The sequence below is a fragment of the Furipterus horrens genome, unplaced genomic scaffold (assembly GCF_987537825.1).
Source record: "Furipterus horrens unplaced genomic scaffold, mFurHor1.1.pri manual_scaffold_2, whole genome shotgun sequence".
Lineage (NCBI taxonomy): Eukaryota > Metazoa > Chordata > Mammalia > Chiroptera > Furipteridae > Furipterus > Furipterus horrens.
The window spans coordinates 155,741,773-155,767,090 of NW_028327172.1; the positions used below are offsets into that span (position 1 = coordinate 155,741,773).

At 37.6% G+C, this 25,318-nt stretch overlaps 1 protein-coding gene across 6 annotated transcripts in view; it reads right to left on the reverse strand.

The window, feature by feature from the left end:
• The window catches only part of WAC (WW domain containing adaptor with coiled-coil), an 88,383-nt gene extending 71,950 nt beyond the window's left edge, over nucleotides 1-16,433 (reverse strand). For 4 of the 6 annotated variants that reach the window (XM_090266679.1, XM_090266678.1, XM_090266677.1 and 1 more), the window contains exons 1-3: nucleotides 15,765-16,077; nucleotides 15,350-15,386; nucleotides 13,621-13,816 (exon numbers count right to left, since the gene is read on the reverse strand). In XM_090266679.1, the coding sequence (XP_090122805.1) occupies nucleotides 13,621-13,816; nucleotides 15,350-15,386; nucleotides 15,765-15,805 (274 nt within the window). In that variant the 5' untranslated portion in view covers nucleotides 15,806-16,077. Of the gene's footprint in view, nucleotides 1-13,620; nucleotides 13,817-15,349; nucleotides 15,387-15,764; nucleotides 16,153-16,330 lie in introns of those variants that run through there. The other 2 variants (XM_090266681.1, XM_090266680.1) reach the window with 2 other exon arrangements.
• Between the last annotated feature and the right edge of the window lie 8,885 nt (nucleotides 16,434-25,318).

Here is a 25,318-nt window from a genome sequence, read left to right on the forward strand (position 1 = left end):
TCAAAGAGTTCTGGCCCTATGCTTCAACTTTTTTTTTTTTTTTTGGTTTAAAATTTTATGTGGTAGCAGATGCTTAACATAATCTGACATGTTTATTAAAAACCCTGAAATCTACTAATAATGGGCTTCTAAAGTAACATTGCACAAAACAAATTAGAAGCTCTTATATGCTTCTTTGACATTCTCCACTGGTATCGATTTAAGTGATATTGAAAAGATTACAGATATCCGAAGAATTTCACAAGGTTAGTCTGTTTTATAGACTACAGTACGCCTTTGCATGAAACATGAAAAGTTATGAGTTGCTCTCAAAGAAACGGAGTGTCTTAGCACTTGATGTGTACCCTGTATTGTGGGCAGGAAGTTACTGTCACAGAATATGGAGACAAAATGGTTTCCTATAGGCAAAGGTGTCAGACAAAGGTGTATTTTATCTCCCTACTTGTTTAATCTGTACACAGAACACATTATAGGAAAAAGTAGGCTGGACTCAGAGGAAAGAGAAGTGAAAATTGGTGGAATAGCAATAACTTAAGACATGCGGTGATACCATCTTACTGGTGGAAAATAGCAATGATCTGAAATGACTTCAGATGAAACTGAAACAAGAAAGTGCCAAAGCAGGACTGCATTTGAACATCAGAAAGACAAAAATCATCACTACAGAAGGCATAAAAAACTTTAACCAAGACAATGAAGAACTACAGAAAGCACACACAACTTTAACATAGACAAGGATGATGATAAAATTCTTACAAAAAGATTTTGCTTACCTTGCTTTACTCATCAATTCCAATGGAGACTGCAGCCAAAAACATGAAGAGAAGGCTGAGACTCAGAAAGGCAGCAATGGAAGAAATTAGGAAAGATCATTAAGAGCAAAGACGTGTCATTAGAGACCAAGGGTAAGGTCATTCACACCCTTGTATTTCCAATTACTATGTAAGTGAAGAAAGCTGATAGGAAAAAAATAACTTCAAATATGGTGCTGGAGAAGAGCTCTAGGAATACCCTGAACCGCCAGAAAGATGAACAAGTGAGTCCAGTTAACCCTGAAATATCACTGGAAACAAATATGACAAATCTGAAGTTGTTCTAACCACTTCAGGCACGTCATGAGAAAGCAGGGTTCTTTGGAAAAGACAATAATGCTGAGAAAAACAGAAGGCAGTAGAAAAAGAGGAAGACCAAAGATGGTGGATTGACTCCATTGGCATGAGTCCACAGGGGCTGAGTAGGGCTGATGAGGACAGGACATTGTGGATATCACTTATTGGGTCGTCAAAAGTCAGAGTTGACTCAAGGCAGTAACACACACATAAAGAGACAGGGCTAACACATTAAAATATCAGTATCATTCTGACCAATAAATGTGAATTTCTATTCCTGATGTAACCAACTGAGCCTAGAGGAAACTCTGTAACATTATCATTCCAACTTCTACAAAAATAAATTAGTGCTTTTTTAAAGCCATAAGATTAAGTTTTTTAAAAACCACACATATCCTGAAGAATAAACACTGAGAAAAAATTGGAAGAGTGACAATGTAATGATTTAAAAAAAAATAAACGTTAGAATATTGATATGAAAAAGTTGATAGGAACCTTGAAAGCATTCACTTTAAGCAGTCTCTAATGATGTCAATGTCAAAACATTTATTGTTTGAGAAACCATTCAGAGCCTATAATATATTTACTCAAATATCTTAAGCTAATTTTTAAATTGAAGATGGGTTCAACTATTAAAAACAATGAATTCAATGAAAATACTGGTAAGGTATTAGAAAAACTGGCTAACATTGTGTCAGAGCAAAAACAAAATGGGATTACAAAGAAATTAAGAATGCTCTGGTCGTCGCTGGTGCGGCTCAGTGGATTGAGAAACAGCCTGGGAACTAAAGGGTTGCCAGTTCGATTCCCAGTTAGGGCACATGCTTGGGTTGCAGGCCAGGTCCCCAGTTAGGGGCGTGCGAGAGGCAAACACATATTGATGTTCTCTCCCGCATTCTCCCTCCCTTCCCCTCTCTCTAAAAATAAAATAAAAATTTTAAAAATCTTTAAAAAGACACAAATTTTAAAAAAAATTTGTTACACCCTGGCCAGGTTCTTTGGAGCATCATCTTCCCATACACCAAAAAAGGTTGCAAGTTTGATCATGGTCAGGTGCATACAAATCAGGTGCATACAAAAGACAACTGATCGTGTTTCCCTATCATACTGATATTTCTCTCTTTCTCTCTCTCTCTCTCTCTCTCTCTTTCTCCCCATCTCTCTCTAAAATCAACAAACATTCCTGGGTGAGGGGTTTTAAAAAAAGAAAGAAAGGAAGATCTGTTATTGTGGCTCTTGAATTTTCAACAAGATGTAAGTTGAATCTCAAAAGGCTTCAATGAGCCACTGCTGCATTGAAACAGTTTATATTCTTTCAATGAGTTTACTTTTAAAAGTTACAGTTTTGGTTACACTGTCTCACTACTTCACTAATAATCTCATTTTAGTCAGTTTTACTATCAAAATGCACATGTTCAAGAGCTATAAAACATGCCATGCTATCACTGCATTTTTCCCCCGAGATACAAAATGATCTTCAGTTAACATTTCAGTCTTTTTCTTTCCAGGAATGAAATCAACACAATGAATCACTAATTAAAAATAATTCTAGGGAAATTCTTAATTTCAATAAGCTTGAGAAACCAGACTGCCTATTCAAATAGTTATATTTAGAAAACAGACTCCAAAAAAGTTAAACCCCAAAATCCAACTGACTATTCTGCTAATATACTATACTATAGAAAGTAAAACTATAAAATCTAATTAACTAGTGAAGCATAGATTTAAGAGAATTTGAGAAACAATGGAGAAAAGGAGCATTCAAAATTAGTAAAAAAAATGTGTAGAATTTTAAATGCTATTTTATTTTTCATGTTATACATAGTACTTCACAGGATTATAATAAAGCAACTAATACTAGTCTATTAATCAAGGCCCCTTAGGGGATTTTTAATAATGTGTTGAATTAACATACAATTAGGTACAATTTTTTTTTAAGTTTGTAACTAAAAGTTTAGTTTCTGAAGGTCTGAATTATTTGTTTCCTTCATAAATAGTACAAAAGCAACTTCAATGCAACTGTTTTAAAAATTCCAGAACTGTAAAAAATTAACTTTCAATTGAAACTAATTAATTTTCTGAAGGAGACCACTCGCCTATTTCTGACATGTAAAAGATATGTCAAATGGCATATAAGACAATACTGGAACATTATGGAACACCTACATTTATATGCCCGGCCCTGATGCAATAAAAACTAAAACTTAGTCTCTGTCTTCTACGAGCTTACAGTATATCAGCCAAACCATTTAAGTAAATAGTCACAATTCGCTATGAAAGAGGTGTAACAGAAATAGGTTCAAGGAAGGCTTCACACAATAAAGAACTGGGAATCTAAAAGATTAAGAGCCCCCCACCTCCCCCGCAAAGACAGGGGGAGAGGCCAGTTTTTAGCTGTGAAAACACAAAGGGACAACAGCATTTGATGCATGTAATGCTCTTAAGGCAGGATAAGTGGTCTTACATGATTGTAGTATAGGGAGGGAAGAAAGTAGTTGAGAAAAGAGATGTTTAGAGTTCTTGGCAATGGTGACTCAGATATTTTAAATTATTCAAATTTTCAAGCTATATTTACAAACAGAAATCTATTCTGAGATGCTCACTTTCCGGCATGAACATACCAGTGTTTTCATTTCAGTGTCTTCTACGTACATGAAATAGGAAGACTTCCCAGATAAGTACACAAGGAAGTACGGAGGAAAACTCATATATTATCTGAACAATTATTCTGTCACAGGAACATAATGAAGACCTATACAATTCAGGCTTTAAGGATTAATGAAGGAAGTAATATGTTTAAGTTAATAGCCTAGAATTCAGCAATGCACAAAGAATGAGACAATAGATCTATTAAAAGGATACTGCAATAATTAAGAACAATGAGGTCTAGAATTCCCCTAAACACAGGAGAAAAGAAAAAACAGTCAAGAATAATTGCCCAAGTATTACAAGGTCAAAAAATACTCAAGCTAGAAATAGAATTTAGGAAGCTATCTATGGACCATAATATGAAATATGTCTAATAACAAAAATAAACTTATGTGGAACTGAAAAATCAAAGGATAGGGTCTGAAGAATGAAAAGCAACAAGGACAGAGCATAATTACACACACACACACACACATACCCCTAAAACTAAAGTTAATCTACAGTTTTAGAAAGTACAGCCTGTGACTTAACCCTTAAAGTTCTTTGTAATTTAAGGGTCCCATGATAAATGACTCATATATCTATGCATACAATATCAAACATGAATGCTTTAAAACCCTGATAAAGAGCCAATAAGGTAGCAGGAACAGAAACTTAACCAAATCATCACAGCAAAGGCTGCAGGAAGTCAAGAAAACTGTTTCTAACAGCCCATCATACTGTGTTCCAACTTTCCAAGCTTTTCCCTATTAGTGTTTTCATGATCAACCAGCACACTTTTATGAAGTTGGAAGTCTACAAAATTTTTCTTCACAAGTATTAAATGCAAAACATGTTACTGTGATCCTCTCCTCATCCAAGCCAAAATATTCCAAAATAACCTATTTTACTAGTATTGCTTTTTGGCTACCAGAAAGGACTACTCCTTTGAGTATGGTATAGATCAGAACTTTTTGGAAGATGCCAACATCTGTCATGTTCTTCTGATATACTGTCACACAATTCAGAAGAAATCAAATATTAAACCAAAACACGAGTACTATCTAAATATATCAACCATACTCATCACAAATTTTCTTTTAAAATTCAATTGCTCTTAAAGGTCATGTCAATAAAACTGTTTGCTAACACCTGATGTCAGTCTGAGTATAACAATTCAGGGGAAGGCTACTTTTCAAACACACTAAAAGCTAAATGAAGCTTACCACTTAACTGTCTCAGGACAGCTTAATGGCACAGGGATTGAGGGGGTAGCTTGGGGGAGGGGAGAATATGGAGTGCCAAAGACCTCTATCAATAGTGCTGGCTCCAGATACTATCCAAATATATCTTACTGACCTGTCCAGATGCTAATATGCTTAGAAACTTCTCTACTGTCTGGCATTAGTTCTTCTCTGGGGTATTAGATGTCTGAACTTACCACAAGATACTAAGTTACCCATTCAATTTTTAATTTTAGCATTTAATGCATACAAATTATACAAATTGTAATGCACAAAAAATATCTGCAAATCAAAAAAATGACAGAAAAAAAGTTCTTTAAAAATCAAAACAACATATATGATTTGGCAAATTTTAAACACAACCACCACTCTAACCTCTAGATTCCTAATAATAAAATTCCCATTCCTTAATGTCCAGTTCAGAGTTCCTCCTCCTCCTGTGTGTATTCTCCTTAGATCTGCAGTTTATAAATACCTAAATTAAATTACTGTTTATTTAAAAGCTCAGTTTTCTAGTCTCCATCCCCCACTTCTGATTCAAGGTAGTAAGTTAGGGCACTTGTAACTTTAACAGCTCCTCAGGTGATTCTAATAAGCTGCCAAATTTGAGGAAATTAATCTACATGTGTGTTTTGTTTTTTAAACCCAGACATCTATCCTATATGTAAATCTCTGGAGTCAAAGTCCTGGGTAAAGGCAGACTTGCCCTGCAGCCTTCTTCATGTAGCTCTCACTTGCCCAACTTCCAGTATTTTGCTTCCTAACTCTACAGGAAAAAGGAAACAAGGGCTTGACACCCAGAACTGCTGATCTGACAATAACTCTTCATTAGTCACATAAATACGAGTAAACCTAATAACTTACTGTGTCCAGGCACTTAGCTAAACGCGTTGCGTTTTATGTACATAATTTCATTTAACCCCACAACAGTACTGAGGGAGTGGACACACAAACTCAAATAAAGTAGTGTGTCTAAGGTCGCCTAACCACAAGTATTGGACCCCGGATTTAAACACAAATCTAACTGAAAGATTTCAGCCATCAGTTAAGCATAAGAGGTAAGTATTATTGGGTTGGCCAAAAAGTTCATTTTGTTTTTTCAGTAGGATGGCTCTAGTAGTGCTTAGCTGTCTTTAACTTCATTCAAAACAATTTTGTTTGACTGTATTGTGACAGCTGTCATATCATCATGCATTAAAAAAAAATTATCAAAATCACTGAATTTGTGTGCAGTCATTTTAATATTTAAGATGAAAGATACACATTTTTTGCGTATTATACTTTATTATTTCAAGAAAGGCAAAAACACAACTGAAATGCAAAAAATAAAATAAAAAAATAAAGATTTGTACAGTGCATGGAGAAGGTGCTGTGACTGATCCAATATGTCAAAAGTGGTTTGCAAAGTTTCTTGGTACTATGGACATTTTGGCCAAATAATTCTTTGCTGTGGGGCTGTCATATGCATTGGAAGATGTTTAGCAGCACCCCTGGCCTCTATCCACTAGAAGCCAATAGTGGGGGATGGCGGACATACTCAAAATATCCAAATCAATAAAAGTTATTGCTGAAAATGAAAAAAGTGTCTTATTTTATGGAAAAAACTAAACAGACTTTTTGGCCAACCCAATAATATTCTACTAAAAAGCACTCAAAGTCAGTTCTCTCAAACTAATATTCTTAACACCTAGTGTCTGTTGAGTCCACTATGCAAATATTAAGTACAAGCCAAAAAAAGGGAATAACATAACATGAAAGCATTTCAATAAAAATCCTAGACAGGCTATTTATAAAGCCCTCCTGATATTTTATGGTGTAAGAATGTGTTCTATGAAACTTCTGATTGAACTCCAAAATAATAGTTTTTGAGGCAATATTGTTTTCCCCGCTCTGCCATTTTCTAGTTTTTCTATAATAAATATGTACTAACAGAAAAATTTTAGTACGATAAGCACTATGTACATACAGGCGTACCTTATTTTTATTGTACTTTCCAGATGTTGCTTAAAAAAAACAAAGGCCCTCCACCAGCAAAATGCCCAAAGTTGCCCACAGTTCAAGAACCTATTAATTCCAACCTTGCCTTACATAAACATGGTATTTCAAAAGACATGTAAAATTTTTCTTTACAGAAACAGGAAGTGTAAAGCTAGACAGAACAGGGTGCTCACCGTCTCCAGGACTGTGCTGTCCAATTCAGTAGCTACTGACCACACATGTGGCAAGTAGGCACACGAAATGTGGCTAGCACAAATTAAAATGTGCTTTGAGTGTAAAATACCGGATTTCAAAGACCTCACACAACAAAAGGATCATAGGGAATCTCATTTTTTGCAATATCAAGTTTAAATGTACTAGGTTATTTAAAATATACTCGTTAATTTCACTTCATTTTACTTCAATATGGCTACTGGAAAACCACACGTGATTCTACTTCCACTGGACAGTGCTGTTCACTCCGTTAAGTTGTCATGCCCACCCACAATTGATATTACAACTTTCAGAGGGTTAACCCTCCTTTCATCACTTCACAGTAACTTACAAGCCTATTTCAGGTCTTTGTCAAGGTAAAGTGTCATATATATTATATTGTTCATGTACTCATTAACCATTTAATGTTAGGCTATGATTTTGTTAGGGTATTATGTTTTTTTTGACATGTCACTGACAATGTTTTTGAACACTGTTCCCCTGTTAAACACATTCTCATAAATCCCAGACACCAGGTTACTTAGGATCTTTTATAGGCCTCCGTAAGTAACAGTCACTGGAGGGTTCTGAATATGAGTGTGAGGTAAGCTGACTGACATTTTAACTGGCTACTGCATGGGGAAATAATTGTGTGAGACAAAAAGGATGCAGGGACACCACTCAGGAGGCTCCTGCAGAGTCCTGGTAAGAAAAGGTGGTGGCAGCGGCCAAGACTGCAATAGTTTATATTTTAAGTACTGAGACATGGTTACAGTTGGGAGTATAATTCGAAGGTAGAGATAAGGTTTAAAGTATAGCAAAGGAAAGCTGCTTTCCAGTTTCAACAATAGGCTGGGTACTTTAACTAGATTATACTTTTATCAGTGAAAACAGGAAAAATCTGATCAACTTATTTCAAAGGGTTGTATTGAATCAGATGAGAAACAATGTAAAAGAGCTCTGAAAATTATGAAATACCACATAAATCATAAAAAGCAGACTCTTCATAGGATATATTTTCAAGTCCCCAATAATTGCTTTTGAACTGACAAACAGTATCTTCAGGGCTTAGTACAGTCCCCAAAGCAGAATCTAGTTACAGATATGGTCCCAGTTACAGAATTCCTATAAAGGTGCCCCAGCTCATTTCTATCTTTGCTCTTTCCAGCATCCTAACAAAATGATACATTACATACCCCAAAACAATTATGCACAATAGAGTAAGACAATAAACATGTTTAACTAAGACAACTGAGAATATATACATTTTGAGTCATAGACCAAAAATCCTAAATACATTACACTAAGAACTTTAAATCTTAATATATCTTGCACAACTAGAAATACAGTTCAATTAAGATTGCCTTAAAGATCAAAGTAAACCATTCCAAAATATTTTGATTGTGAAATAGAAGTACCATCACATCATAAACAATATATAATAACCGTATCTTTAAAAATAACAAGCCCTGGCTGGTATGGCTCTGTGGACTGAGTGCGGGTCTGTGAACCAAAAGGTCAGACACATGCCTGGGTTGCAGGCCAGGTTCCCAGTTGGGGGCATTGTGAGAGGCAACCTCACACTTAGGTTTCTATCCCTTTTTTTCTCCCTTCCTTTCCCTCTCTCTAAAAATAAATAAAAAGTTTTAATAAATTAAAATAACAAAAATGTCAGAAACGTGACAACTAAAACAAATGAATGTGTTCAAATGCATGCACAATATTTAAAGCATGTATTTTTCTTCTAAAATGAATAATACTGAAGAGTAAAATATTAATACTGCTAATCATTTTGTTTCTCTTAAAATGGAATACCTATTTCCTATAGTCTTTTTAAACTAATCTATGGAAATCCAATGTAAACATATCTGCCTAGTTTACTATCTTCCTATAAAACATCAATCAACAAAAATCAGTAACATTTATCTCTGACCTTCATTAGACAGAAAAATACTTAACATTTGTCAATGGAATTAAAATCCAAATTTCAGGAATTTTAGATTCTGTATAAAATTTCCAAGTTGCTATGAAAACAAGTCATGGAATGTATGCTTACCTCAAGAAAAAATGGCTTCTAATAAAATTTTGGCAAATTTTCATGTTAAAACATTTTAAAAAGTAAAACTCTGATACAAGATAACTTAGTCTAGCCCTGACTGGTGTGGCTCAGTGGATTGATTGCCAGCCTGTGAACCAAAGGGTCGCCAGTTCGATTCCCAGTCAGGGCACCTGCCTGGGTTGCGGGCCAGGTCCCCAACTGGAGATGTGCAAGAGGAAACCAGACACTGATGTTTCTCTCCCTCTTTTCCCTCTCCCTAAAAATAAATAGAATGTTTTTTTTAAAGATAAAATTAGTCTATAACTACACATACAATGTATCAATGTTAATACCCTGGTTTTGATACTGTACTATAAACATTTCTAATTCATGTTTAAAAAGCTTTAAAAACACCAATTATCCCCAAATGATCCCACTGAACAAGATACTTATAATAATCTTTGTTTGAAAATTGGATGAAAATATATTTCCAAGTTTCTCCAGATATGGCTAACTGACAAAACAAAAACTTCACCGTGCAGCTAAAATTAAAACCCTTAGAAATAATGGTTACCAAACCACCAAATGCAATTTTCCTTTGACACAAACGATATCTGAATGCTAACTAAAAACTATGCAAATTCACTAAAGTCCCAAAAAAGAATATTTTCTAATTAACCAACTGAACTAAAAAGGTATTTCTAACAAGTACAGTATGCCCTCACTTATCATGGGTATTATGTTCTAGACGCCCCCCATGACAGGTGAAAATCTGCGAAATAGGAATCTTACATTTTAGTATTTATATATATTTTAAGGCTTTATAAACTCTTCCCACACACTTATAAACCGTTTCCAGTCCCTTATTAACCTTTCCACTCCCTTATTAACCTTTTCCACACTTTTATAAACACTACTTATGTTCTTAAACATATTCTACACTTTTAAACCTACGTAACTTTAACATACATATACAGTACTGCAAAAACCCGCGATATAGCGAAAAATCTGCGATAAATAATTATAGTATTTTTTTAAATTCCATGATACAGTAAGGCCACGATAAGTGAACCGTGATATAGAGAGGGACTACTGTATTCCAAATGTCTTTTAAGTTTATTACCATTAATTCTGATAGGGAAAATGAGAAAAATGGAGCAAGCCTCAAGAGGTTAATGTTTTGTGGAACAGCTTTATAGACTCCCTGTAAAGACACCCTTCATTGCTAAACTCATATATACTAACATCACTTTTTTTCTGTATTTTTGGGTTTTTTGTCTTATCATCATTCTTATATGTAGTTACTTGATAAAATAATCATTAGAGCTAGTCCTCAAAAATAAACACATATTTAAATCAAATGTAAAATTTTATAATTTAATAAAAGTATAAATTTAAACTGTATTGTTATGTTCAGCCTTCTGAGGTTTGGATGTCAGCTGCACCTTTAAAAACATGTCTCGGCTATAAAAAACAAACGTAATAATTATACCTTAAAATTCTTACTTTTGGTTATTTTTAAACAAAAGATTATAATTTGCAGCTAGATCACAAAATATATAAATACAACTTATTTCCCCTTATTTACAAAAGATAATCTAATAATTCCCTTTAATAAATCCTAAGGGATAAAATCTCTAAATCTTTTAACTGCATACTATGTTGTAGTATGTCTTTAACAAAAGATGTCTAGTAGTTACAATTCTTCTCAATCTCAGCTTTCTTTTTACTGTATACCTTAAACTCCTTTTTGTTCATTACTTCTAAACTGTCACTCTTCAAGAAAATTTAAGGTGCCATGAAAATTTCTAGTAATTACTGAAAGACAACACATCTTACAAGCTCTACATTTGTTTAATTTGCTTTGTAAATTTTAAGTTACAAATCATAGCATAGTCTTACAATATTAGGGATTTAGTAAAGTCATTAGGTTTTATAAAATTCATAAAAAATAAATAAATTTGGAATTAGTTCAATAAACAATAGTAACCTGTTCTTACACTGTTACTTACACATGCTGAATACAGATAACACAACTCACTTGCATTTGACTTTGGATAATGGCTTTGACTTCAACTTTATACTTACATATATTTGAATTCATATTTAAAGATAAAAACCTAACAAAATACAAACACCTGTAATAAAATTATACATATGTACTTTTAAAACTTAATTTCAAACACATTAGCAATAAAAGAAAAAACCTGAAGTCAAAAAGCATAATGACTAAATATCTAAATATTAAATGAGGGAAGAATCACCACTTTACATCTTTAAAAGACAGAATTAACATTAAAGTTACCCTCTGAACTCCAGAATGGAGATCCCCTATTTTATGGTAGTCATTATTCCTACAAAGTGTAAAGAAGGAATATGGCAACCAGGACTATGAGAGACTGTACAAATAGGAGTGGAGTTACAGTATTAGTTAACAGGCTCCACAGTAAGACAGACAAGCAGCTAAAAAGCAAGTTAGAAGGTGAGGCCTAACTCAATAAATGACTAGATCAGAAAAATAAGAAAAGTTTCCTACAAATGGAGCTAAGGAAACAGTGGCAAGCAAATGAAGTAAAAAGGAAACTAAAAGCCAACAAGAGGTATCTGGAGTTCACACAGGAACCAAAATGAAGAAAACAGAAGTAAAGAAAAAGCCAGGTGACGCTGCATTCAAAAAAAAAAAAAAAGAAAGAAAAAGCCAGTAGCTACACCACGAACTCTCTGGGTTCAAAGCCTTTAATAGGTCCGAAGACAGGATCACATCTTATCTTTACTTCCAAGAATACCACCCCGTTGTTGGCACACAGTGGATGCCCAATGGTTGTTGAATAAATAAGCAACAGAAAGTTCTTGGAATTATTTCACCTGTGAAAGAATTTACCAGGCATATTTCACCATAAATGTACATCAACTTCCGTAAAGCACCTAAACTGACTTCTTCCTGAATCTGAGGATAGATGATACATTAACCAGATCCTAATCGCTAAGAGAACCTAAGATATTTATCTATAAGGAGATGAGGTATCATCTTATTGTCACAATCACCAAATTTTAAACATAAAGCACAGTACAATACAAATAGTACATGCCAAGAACTATATTTGAAATTAAAACCTGTGTAGAAGAGTGATTGATAATAGAATCATCTCAGACTATACAAAACACTATGGAAAATTTGTCCACAAAACTGGAAATATTAATAGTTTAAGTCATTTTTCCATCAAAGAACTCGTAATACTTTAATAACCAAACCCAACTTCTATGACTTGCAAACAAATATATGGTATATCTGCATAAGTAGCACAATGCTACAGCTATATGCAACAGAAATACACTTTCTATTCCAACTCAATGAAATCTCCTATTAATTTCTTCAACCTAGTCATTATGTACAGAAAAGACCAATGTTTCTCAATATTTGATCACACTGAGTAAAACTGATGTCTATCCTAGGAGGCCAAAAAAAAAAAAAAGGTCCAGAAGATACAGGGTATTTTTTTAAAGCGAAGTATTGAGAAGCTATTTGACAATCAGAAGCAGAAAGTCACATGGTACTCTACTAAGTTTCTTTAGAAGCTTATAAAAGCACAATCAATATTATATATTTATCTCAAACATTTTCTATTAAGTGTTATAAGACTTTATAAAGGGGAAAATATAGGTATTAGTGAAATTGGTTTGTTCCTCAATGCATGCTTTAAACACAGTAATATTTTGGGAAATTAAGTCTGAAAATAGCTACTGAGTTTATTTTATTTTTTCTCAACATTCTACCACAGAGAGTTGGAGGCAAGGTAATAACTGAAGGGTCCCCGCATTATATAAAAGAAATGAGGCTAGCTTTTAAAAATGTGAATATTTGAATGAACACAGTATAGAAGATACATTAATAAGATCCAGGGAAATACAGAAAACAATATTTAAATGTTTACAACAAAAAGCCTCAAGAAATTTTCAGCATCACAAATTGTTTTTTAAGTCCATGAACTATCACCAAACACCTACTGTTTTAAATTTCTAATTTATCATTAGGGAACACATTTGAGGCCCTTAAAAACAGATTCAAGCAGCAACAAAGCACCTCAAAATTAAGCCAAATAAAATACAAGTTTACTTGAAAAGGTGAAAATTCCTTTCTTGGGAAAATGTCCTAAAATTCTCTATCAATAAAGCATTTGGTTTCAAGTATGTTCTCTTATCATCACCTGCTGGAGTCCATTTTTAGATACCTGGGTCAGCATCTTATTTCTACAGTAACTTTGATGAGAATCAAATAAATTGATAAAAATTAAAAAATTTCATAACATAACCATATGTCAATGTCTGCCATATGGTTATTACTGCCACTTGTTATTTAACATAAAGTGTTAAATATAAATATATGTAAAAGTTGCAACAAACAGCTACTCACCACCATCCCTCTCTCTAACTCTGTGAATATGCACATTTTTGGCCTTACTGTGACCTGTGCTGTCACTATATTTGTTCTCAGGACTATCAGATCTCCGCAACATTTTATTTGGTGGTGAAGGATCTGCGGCGTCTCGCATTTTCTCATGTCTGTGATCACCGCTACTGGGGTGACTCTTCGATGAATACTTAAGTGCCTGTAAAACATCACCCCCCCCAAAAAGAGAAAAAATTTAAATTTTAAACGTACCTTCCCAAATTCATTTTAACATAAAATTTGGTGTTTTAACTTCATTGAGTTTTATAAAACTCAATAAAATCAAAATTTCTATTTCAATGCCTTTGTTATTCAGACAAGACCTAAATAAATGCCTCAGAGTTATTATAATGCTCCTCATACAAAAAAAATCATAACACCATATGTTAAGAAAAAGAAAACTCTAGTCCATAAAGTATCTTGTAAATACATAAAATCAAACACCTTAGTCCATCAATTCCTCAATAAACTTTTCAGGGAATTAAAAAGTTTAAAGAAAAGTAGAAAATGAGCTTTACTATAATATATTTGGGTTCTACAACTGAGGCACAGACACAAGTATAATGAACTTAAGCATGTTTCTGGAAACCTACCAAAAAAAAGGCATCAGTTTCTCCAATTCTAACTCAAAAAAAGCATTTCAAATCTACCTTACATACTCTTGACAGGTGTGGGAAATCAAGGCATAAGAAAAATGTTGGCTGATATTTCTAACGTAACAATGAAACTTAATAGAGAGCCTTCACAATAATGGTTAAGTCTCATCCTAACACATATTTAAAAACAACCATGATGCCATCTGTAATTAATTATGTTTTAGAGGGGCAGATTCAATTGGGTTTAACCTTTGATATCCAAATGTAACGAACAATGGTTTACACATCAGGGGACCTAGGGTTTTTAACCCGAGCTTTAACTCATGCCAGCCAGCTAACAGAACTACCGGCTTAGAAACCTACTCTCCTACCATTGTAATGATTAGATGTAAAAATAGTTCTAGTGTCATCTGATAGTTAACAACCTTAAGAAATCACACACCCCCCTGCAAAAACAGGCACCACCTGTATGTATTTTTTAAAACTTTACACGCAGCAACTGCAATATCAAAAAGGGACCTGCATATTTAGAATCTTCAACATTAGAATGAGTTATTCAAGTATCCAAAGATCTTACTTCCTACAGAACCAAAAGCACAATCTCTCACTAGTAAGGCAACTATTTGCACAAAAAAAACAACTAAATTGGGAAGGGACAGTGGTTTACAACATGCTTAAGATCTGCATATCAATTCGTTGTTTCTTCCCAGGCCTTTCATTTAATTTTAATACCTTACCATTAACTTTTATTTCCCCAATACAATACCATAAATACATCTGGTTCCGAAGAAACCTATCACCTGACCCCATCGATTCTTCCACACCCAAATAATCAAGCCCTTTCTGGTTGAGAATAACTTTTTCCTTAAAAAACTGAACTTCCTCTATTCACCTATCAAAATTAAGTCACTAAGCCTTTTGGGGGAGCGCTAATGGACCCAAACAGAGCATTTTAAGGGGATCAGCAGTGCTAATTTAGGATTTGTTGCACCGAAGGGCCTGTAGCGACATCTGAAGCCTGCGCTCGAGTACCAGGTCCTTCCTCCCTTCCCCCTCCGTCCTCGCATCCACCCCACCACCCCAACCTCGCCTGGTACCTGGTAAGGCTGCGAGTCCCCCCTCCGGTCGTGACAGCTGAAAAACAGGAAGAGAGACGGCGACATGAAACATCTTGAGGGAAAGGAAGAGAACGCCCCCCCCCGGCGCCCCTCCCCGCGGGAGACCCACGAAACGAACCGGCGGAGGGCCCGCACACGCACACTCGCCGCTTTTACAGGCGGTGACGGGCGCGAAACGCCGCGGTCCGGCCCTGCGCTCCCTCCATACTCACTCCGGCCTCGCCTGTTCGCGCGACCGCTCCTCCTCCCAGCCCGATCCGGACCAGGGTTAACAACAAAAATGGCGGCTCCGCCAGCAGCCGATAAGGAGGAACAGCCCCCCCCACGCCCGCCGCCGCGCCGCCACCACCCCCGCCCCCGCCGCGGCCCAGCCTGAAACGAAAAGCCAATTTACCCATCACTGAGTCTCTGCTGTTTCCTCGCATACATTACCATCAATGCACGACCTGTGAGTGTGTGTCGGGGGAGGGGGGAGAGCAGCCGCGAGGGGCGGGCGGGCGGGCGGCAGCACCGGCACCAGGGTCCGGGGCGCCCTCGGCGACTCTCAGCACCTCCCCGTTACTGGCGCCGGCGCTCCCGGGCCATCTCCCTCCGTCTACACCACGCTCACTCTTAGCCCGGGGAGAGGAGCCACCTACACGGTGGAAGCGGCCAACCGGGGGGAGGGGGGCAATCGGACGCGTTGCTCAGCCTCGCGGAGAGCGACTTGTCTTCTCCGCCTTCTCCACCGCCTCCTGCCCTCCTCCGCCCCAGCCGCCGCTTGGCCCTTCTCCTCCGCCTGCCGCTGCTGCCGCCGCTGCCGCCGCCGCCGCCGCCGCCGCCGCTCCACCAACTACATCCGGGCAACTCCGAGGCTGTGGCTTTCGGCAAACCTCGGCAGTTTCCGCCGCGCCCCTCCTCTGCCATCATCGGCCCTCCTCCCCTTCCCCGCGCAACTCCGGCACGCTGTCTTCGGCAAACCTCGGCTCGCTCCGCTTTTCCTCTTCCTCTGAGGCCTGGCTCACCGCCTCGAGACCCGTCAGTTCTTTCCGGTTGCCGCTGCTTTTCCTCACGCTCACTGCCGTTCCAGTTTAACGGGACTCCTGCCTGGGGACCCGCTCGAGGCTGGTCCCAGGGGCCCCGGGGTGCGCCAGGAAGGAGCCGCCTTCGGGAGGAGGACGGTGGAGCGTCAGAGAAGCCATCTCGAACTAAATAAGGGAAGCTGGGGCTACTGCGCGTGCGCCGAGCTGGGGGCACAGGAGGGGGGGGTGTGTTGGGAGAGCGCTCCGGCCGCCGGTGCCCGCCCCTCCGGGCTAGGGCGGGGTGGTCGCAAACACCTAGGTAGGCGACGGGCGAATGGTTGCCCTGGAGCTTTTTCCGCGATCCGTGACCGAAGCTGCTCTTGAGGTGGAGGGGGGCGCGTGCGACTGCGCTCTCAGGCCTGTTCCCTGGATCCGAAACTGGGCCTGGGCACCAGCCTCACACCGGACGCTTAATGCGCCACGGTTCTTCGACGGGCAGGGCTGCTTGGAGCTCGCTCGAGACAGGTTAGAAGTAAGTCACATCCCCAGAAGCGAGCTTTCCCAACGGGAGGAGACGGATGTGAAGGATTTAGGATGTGTGGCTGCGCAGCTGTGGGGTGGACCTGACGAACCTGATCCGGGAGCGCGGCCGGGGCGTTGAATTAAAACGATGAGGCTCAGGTTTAGGGGAATGGGGGACTTGGGAAAAGTGTTGAACCGCCTCATCCTTGCGTAGGATTACCCCCCGCAGCCGGTCCCAATGTACCCTCTCCCCCCTTTGTTTACCATTTTTCTCCTTCATTTGGAAGTCTGGGGTGTGAATCAAAGCATAAATTGGGTTAAATGAAATTGCTACAACTCGAATTTTATAGACTACAGACACAGTGGCAACATTGGCTTATAGGGAGAGGAGGAGTTAAGTATACCGAAAAACTTAAGTTTTATTTGATGATGATGGTATTCAGGTGATTTTTTCCCCCTGCCCTTAAACTCCTTGCAACAGTAATAAAAAGGGTTGTAATGCACTTTTAAGTAAATTACAACTGTTTCCGTAGAATAAAAAGGCAAAATAGTAAACAAATCAGAAGAAAAGTGCCCTCCAAAAATCTATCAGAAATTGATTTATGTGGTAGCCAACAAGTTACATTGTTGCAGGACCTAATGAACAGATGGAATGATGTGAGGCAAGGGCCCTAAAACCACGATTGAAAGAAAATTTAAAAGTACCTAACTTTGTCACATCCACCAGCCAAATGTTAAGACGATTGCTGATTTTGAGGACAAGTAAAAGCCTAGTTAATGCCCACTTAAGCTGTCATCAACTAAAGAAAAAACTGCCAATGACTGAAATGGAGGAAAAATACTAGTGTTGTATGTAAATTCTAACACTTTGTAACCAAATATATTGGAGACAGGAGACATCAGATTACAAAAGCACAATAAGTAATATATAAACCTTACGCGGAAACTTTGGAAATTGGCAGCAAAATGTATGTCTTTGATGATCAGATATCTGCCAAAATTGACAAATACCATTTGATTAAAAGCAGCAAAAATGAACTGAGCTGTGGAGGAAACAGTTGCAGGCATTGCAGTCAGTCCTCATTATTCACAGATTAGCTGTTTCCAAGTTCGACTACTCACTAAAATTTACTTGTAAAATCAGTAGTAGTAGTAGCACAGCATTGATGAACATGTGATGCAGACTGGCAAAAAATTTAACTTGCCTGACATATGTTTTCAAATGAGGTTAAACATGGTTACACTCAGCTTTATTGTTTCACCTCTTACTGAAAACAAATGTGCTTTTCAAAGGATATATAGTGTGATGCTTTTCACGCTTTTTATTGGTGATTTTGCTGTTTTAAATGCCACCCCCAGCATAGTGCTGAAGTGCTGTCTGGTATTTCTAAGCACAGGAAGGCAGTGTATGCTTTGCCTTGTGGAGAAAACACTTCCTAGAGAAGCTCCATTCAGGCTTATCAGGAGTGCTCTTGGCCATGAGTTCAGTGTTAATAAATCAACAGTATATATTAAATAGGTGTCTAAACAAAAAACACATAAAACAAGATTATGTATTGATTGGTTAACAAAAATGTGACCAAAGACAAGTACCTAACCCTGTGTTTCCCATAGGAGCAGGTCAGTGTTTATTGTGACTTGATAGAACACCATCATAGTTTGTTTTAAATCCTCCTTTGTAAATGCCTTCAGTTCTTTCCTTCTCTCTTTCTCCATTTTACCTGCCTAAACCACAGCCCTGCCCATTTTGCTGTATGCTTGCTTCAGACCAATTGAAGTTGGCTGGAGAAAAACACAGTCTTCCTAACTATGAAGTGAGCTCCTTGTGTTCTCATCCCCTCAGACTAATTTATCTTATCCATTTGCCCTGCCCTCTTCAGCAGCTGTTTAACATCTTTCTTCCTGACTATGCATGCCCTCTCCTCACTCATAAGTCATTATCTTGCTTCTTATCTCTCTAGAAAATAGAAGAAATCAGAAATCAGTAACGGTGCCTACCTCCTCCCACCATTGCACCTGCCAGCCTTTCTACATCTGAATACTGTACACTGCTATGCTCCAATAACTGTCAAATTTCCTGAGACCAAATTTGCCACTTTTGCACTGAGTTCCATTTTACTTTTGGAATTTGCTCTCCTTATAAATTTTTTTTTATCTCAACTGGATCACCTCCTTCAACTTATAAACGTGTTTCAATAGTTACCATCTTCGAGAAAAAAAATCTTGACATATCTCCCTCCAGATACTCCCCATTGCTATGATCTGCTCTCCTTTGCAGAGAAATTTCATCTCCATTGAAACTGCACAAGATCAGCAGTAGCCTCCATGTTCTCAAATCCAATTTTTCCTATTCAGTCTTCATCTCACTTCACCTGTCAGCAGCATTTGAAACAGCTGGTAATGTACTCCCTTTTATTTGAAGTGCCTTATCTGGCCTGCCATGATTCCACTCTGTATTTCTCTTCTCTTCCTTTTTAAAGGTCTGTTCCGTAGTCTTCTTGTTGGTTCCTCCTAATTTTTGAGCCTCTAAATTCTGCAGTGGTCCTCGATTCAAATCTCACAATTTGGACTGCTTCTCTCTCTGTTCTCTCCCTAGGTATTCCCAACCAGATCTTTGGCTAAATGAAATATGCATTTGAATCTCCAGCCCACACCTTTATGCTAAACACTGGACTCGAACTTAATTGCCTACTCTACAGCACTGCTTAAATGTCCTAACAGGCATCACAACAATTACTATATCCAAAACCAAACTTAATCTTTTCTTCCCAAACCAATCCTGATCAGATCTTACCTATTTCATGAAACAAAAGCTTCATTCTTCTAGGTAAGGCTAAAATTGTTGGAGTCATCCTTGATTCTTTTATATTTTACATTCACTTCATGAACAAATCCTGTCAGTATTATTTTCAAGATATACCCAAAATCTGATCTCTGTTCTCCTTTGTCACATTTACTCTGGTAAGCTACTATCTTCCTATACATGGACCATAGCAAAGACCTCCTAACTGATCTCCCACTTTTACACTTGTTTCCACATGGTCTACTCACACAACAGTGATTCTTTTAAAAATCAGTATCATTCCTATCTTAAAGCCCACCAGTAGCTTCCTGTCTCACTCAGAATAAAAGCCAGAGTTCTTACATAGTCTACAAGGCATTGTGTAAACTGCCCCCACCCATATTACCTCAGGCTCTGTGACCAGTGACTTTTTACTTGCTCATTCTTTTCCCATCACTTTATCCTCCCCTTCTCTCCAGTATATTGAGCATGTTTGTGTCTCAGGATGTTTGCACTGCTATCCTTCTGCCTGCAATGCCCTTCTTGGTACTTGGCTCACATTATCATTTCTTTAGGTCTCTGCTTAAATCTCATTTTATCACAAAGGCCTGTCCTCTGAGAACTCTATATAAATAGAACACAACCACCCTCTCCCTCTCCCTGCTCTATTTTTCTTACACAGTTTGCTACATAATGTTATATATTTTGTTTATTGGTTATCTCCCACTAGAATGAAAGGTTTCTGTGACATATCAATTAAATATTTGTTGAAAGAAAGGATATTTGCCCACAAGAATATATACAAAGAAAATAACAAAGTATTGTAATTCTTATGAGAAAAAGGCATATGGTTCTATTTCTGCTTTCTTTCGAAAAGAATGGAATTGTAAATCCAGTCCTGCTGTCACAAATAGAGTTAAAATATTGTAACAGATGATATTTTTAAAAGTACATAAATTTGCATGTATAACATCTTAAGGAGACCATTTTTATTTCTAATAAGCAAACTCAAGTTTGTAAATGAGCAAAAGACCCATATTTCAACCAATAGATTAATATGTATCAAACAGTAGAGGGAGAGAACTTTTAGCCCATAGCCTATAGATGACCCTGATTTTAATGTGATCCTATTGTTGGAGGAAGAATCAAAAAGTGAAGTCCTTAAGCCTCTAGTTGTAAAAGGGACTTAAAAAGGTTTTGCTGGAATTTCAAAAGGGTCACAAAATAAATTTTTACCTACCTCTTTTTGTCTCTTTTTTTCTTTGTGCTTGCCTTCCTCTCAAACTTGGCATACTATAGTGATCAAAATAATGAATTTTATATTCAGAATGACATAATCTAGAACTTTGGTTACATTGTTGACTGACTAGCAAGGTGACTTTGGGTAAATTACTAAAGTCTCAGAAATTAAGCTTCCTTGTATATAAAATTGGATTGATAGGATAGAGGACTGTCTAAATAGTAAGTTATGTAAATTTAGAACCTAGTACAGGTATGTTCCTTTACTGGTAGTTATCATTCATTCAAAAAGAGCCTTGAGCTTCTTTATATCATGTCTTAGGATCATAGTATTAAGCAAATTCACTTGGTCTCTGCCCTTATGGAGTTTATATTTTAACTAATTACAATACATAACTAAAAGGAGATCCTTTTCTCTTATTTCTAATGTGAAGCTTTCATGCAATATATGGGAAAAAATAGGAAACCTGCAACAAAAATTATTGAGAAAAGAGGAATAAACATCTCTAAGACATCAACATTTCAGTATTATAAAGTTCCGGGTCTGCTGCATGGGCAACAGCAGACCCTCCATATCACCCTGCCCAGGCTCTGTAGCTTCAGCTTCACTGGAGAGGACACTCCAGCGTCATCGCAAGATGTCGATTCAACACGGGAGGAGACAGATACCGTGTCACTCCCGAGTCGGACTGCACAGCCATTCTCGGCGGTGCAGATAGACTCTTAAGAAGCTACACCGTTGTCTCTCGAGACGGACGGCTGCCGATGACGATGATATAAAGTTCCTCCAAGTGATAGATACTAAAGTGCAACCAAGATTGAGAACTATGCCCTAAACTCTGCCTGTCTGGCAAAACTTCAGCCTGAATTAACCAAATTATTCACTTCTTTAGTGCCTCTGAGCAGCTACCCACTGCTAAAGACTGTTGAACAACAGAATGGATAGATTTCACTAAAATCTCATGATTACCGAAATCAAATGAACCCTCAGTTCAGCCAGACAATCTTATATTTTTCTCTTCAACTTTCTCACTCCAGGTTTTTCAAACTTCCTCTCTCCTTAAGCCTATTCGCCTTATTTTACTATCTCCCCTTTATTGTCAGCAGATAACTTTACCTTCTTTCTCCAAAACTAAAGCCACTAAATGGAAATCTCTTCCTGCTTCCAAATATGCTAATCTGCTTACACTCAACTTATCCTTCTATTTATTCAACAATGTATTGATACCCAGTATGTCCTGGGAATACATTAATGAACAATACAAAGGGAAAAATCTCTACTCTCCTGGAGCTTATATACTAGTGGGAAAAAAACAGGCATGATATACATAAGTGTTATGGTGGTAATTTAGATAGTAGTAAGTGCTATGAAGAAGAATAGAGGGTGATAGGAAATAGCAGATCAATGTTTTGAATATTGTGGTCATAGAGCAAGGGGCATTCGAGCAAAGACTTGGAACTTGATGAAGGAACAAGCTGTATGGGTGTATGGAGAGGATGGTCCCTGGCAAAGGGAACAGCAAAGGCAAATGTCCTGAAGCTTGTTTGTGCAGGTATGTTCCAGAACTATGAGGAAAGCTATATGGGTGAGATGTAGTGACTGAGGGAGAAAGTAATAGGAAATGAGGTCAGACAGGTTAAAGAAGAGGGTGAGGAAGCAGATTACACAGGGGAACAATTTTTAACATAATTCCTGTTGAGTTCAGTTTTTCAGCTGTTTTAGACTTAAATAGGCATGCTGATTTCAAAACTGCAATTTTCTTCTATCATGTCAGGTTTTTTCTGTACAGCTTATCTTAATGCAACCTCTCCAGGCTGGATTGAGCCTGGATCGGGCCTGGAAACCCTAGTGCTCTTCTATTGGCTGAGAGCAAACCTCCCTGAGTGGGGAGGGGTAGGGGACAACCTTGGAGAGCAGTGAGTGACAGGTTCTTACTTGTCTAGGCTATTCAGTTACACATGAGACAGTGTGGTGAGAGGTTGTGTGCCACTCTATATAGTGAATCGTATTCCGAAGTATAGTCTGAGTCCTTGTCTGTAATACAAGGAGTTAGCAGAATTTATTTTTTTTATTTACATATGTACTTATTTCCTTTCCTTCAGATCATGTCTGCCTCTGCTATTTCTCATCATAAGTGCCTAAATAACCCTGATTTGTTATATCCGTAGCAGTTTCACCATTCCCAGTCAAAGGACAAACATCAGCGCATTTGTCAGGCAAGCCTATTTTGCATATTTTAAAGTAAAACTTGGTGATCGAGATATGTCTTGGGCCCCTCACAAGGTGTGCAAGCAGTGTGTCGAGAATTTATGGATGTGAACGAAGGGAACACATGATAAATTGCCATTTGGTATACCTATGGTTTGGTGAGAGCCCAGAGATCATTCAAGTGACTGTTACTTTTATATAGTGAAAATATCAGGATATAACAAGAAAAATAAATGTAAAATAGAATATCCTAGTCTACCATCAGCTATATGCCCAATGCCTCATTCACCTGAAATACCAGTGCCAGTTTTCATTGAACTACCCTCTTTCAAAAAAGAAGAGTATGATGAAGAACTAAGTGACAGCAATGATGAAGATTTTAAAATTGAAGATGACTCAGTTTGTAGGGATTTGATCAACATGAGTTGAATGATTTGGCACGAGATTAGGCACCATCCAAAAATGCTTCAGAACTCCTAGCATCTAGACTGCACGAGAAAAACTTGCTTGAAAAAGGAACAAAGGCAGCCTACTTTCGATTAATAGAAAGTGCATTTCTGCAGTACTTTTGAAGTGACAGTAGCTTTGTGTATTGCCATAACATACATGGTTTAATGGAGGAATTGGGAATTCCAATCTATAACACAACTGAATGGCGACTGCTTGAAGTGTGTCTTCCACAATGGCAGTTTATTTGGTGCAGTCCCAATTGTCCACTAAGTTTGTTTTTGTGAAGAATATGAAGACGTAGAGTCATTGATCTGTTGCAATATCACAAGCACAATTGGATCATCTGTGTTAACCTTAAAATGGTCTGCTTCCTTCTTGGTCAGCAACGTGGATACACCAAGTATCCCAGTTTTCTGTGTATGTGGGACAGCAGAGTTCATGAGAAGCACTGGGTGGAGTCAAATTGGCCTCCAAGATCTGACCTCAAACCTGGTGAGCCAGACATTCTACATGAGCCACTTGTTAACAGGAAGAACATTCTATTCCCACCTCTGCACATAAAACTGAGTCTCATGAAGCAATTTGTTAAAGCTTTGCCAACTGAAGGAGACTGTTTCAAATACCTCATTTTGGCATTTCCTAGCCTGTCATTTGAAAAGATAAAGTACCTTAATATGTATGTTTGCTAGCAGAACTTTGCTGCTTGTACACACTTTGACTTACAGTAACAATATATAGCCTTTATATGAATAAAGCAACTATAAATAGTATATTCATGTGATTTTTACTTTATTTTCCTTTGTTATGTACATTTTGTATGCTTTTTTGGGACAAAGGGAGGGTATCCTGTACCTTAAAAAGTTGACGTGATAGAGAAAAACTGCAGTCATTTTTTGAATTCAGATGCCAAAAGTTAGTCAAAAACAAGTGTCAGATCTAACTCAACAAAAATTGTGTTCCCCAGTGTTATGAAGGCTCGAATAGGCCATTATAAGAAGGCTGGATTTTATTCTGAGTGAGATAAGAAACCATTAGAGAATTATGAGCAGAGAAGTGACACTGGCTACTGTGGTTATAATAGTCTACATGACAAGAAAGGAAGCAGGGACAGTAGAATACATCTGCATGATCCTAAGGTCACTATTTCAAAACAAGAGTTGAGCCTCCTCTGTAAGGCTATTTCCTTTACATATGCTTTTCTTCCACCCCTTCAATTACTTTACACTATCAGTTGTCCTTAGTATACTCAGACTCTCCCTTTCATCTGGAGCATTTCCATTTTTTTTTAAACATCTGAATCCTGTGACCAAAAAAAAAAAAAAAGAAAATTAAACAACCAAAAGAAAACCTTGACCCTCAATTACTGCTCTGTCACATTCTTTGTTTCAACTACTAGTAACTTGTCTTTTGATAACTCACTGGTTTTATTCTTCACCCCTCTATTCATGTTTTGTCAAAATAGATGTTCCTAAGGCACTGGTTTTTCAAGAGGTAGTGCAGATTCTGCACTGGGTATTTGGAAATATGTGCCGGTTTTTGTTTGTTTGTTTGTTGTTTTTGGTTCTGACATGTATATTTTTGGTTATAACTCAAGGGTGAGGGGTGCTACTGATGTTTAGTTATTAAAGGTTAAGGATGCCTAACATATTCCAGTGTGGAGGACAATCCCTCACATTTGTTCTGATCAAAATACCAATTTCACCATATTGAAAAATTGTCTTAACATCACAAATTACTTCTACGTA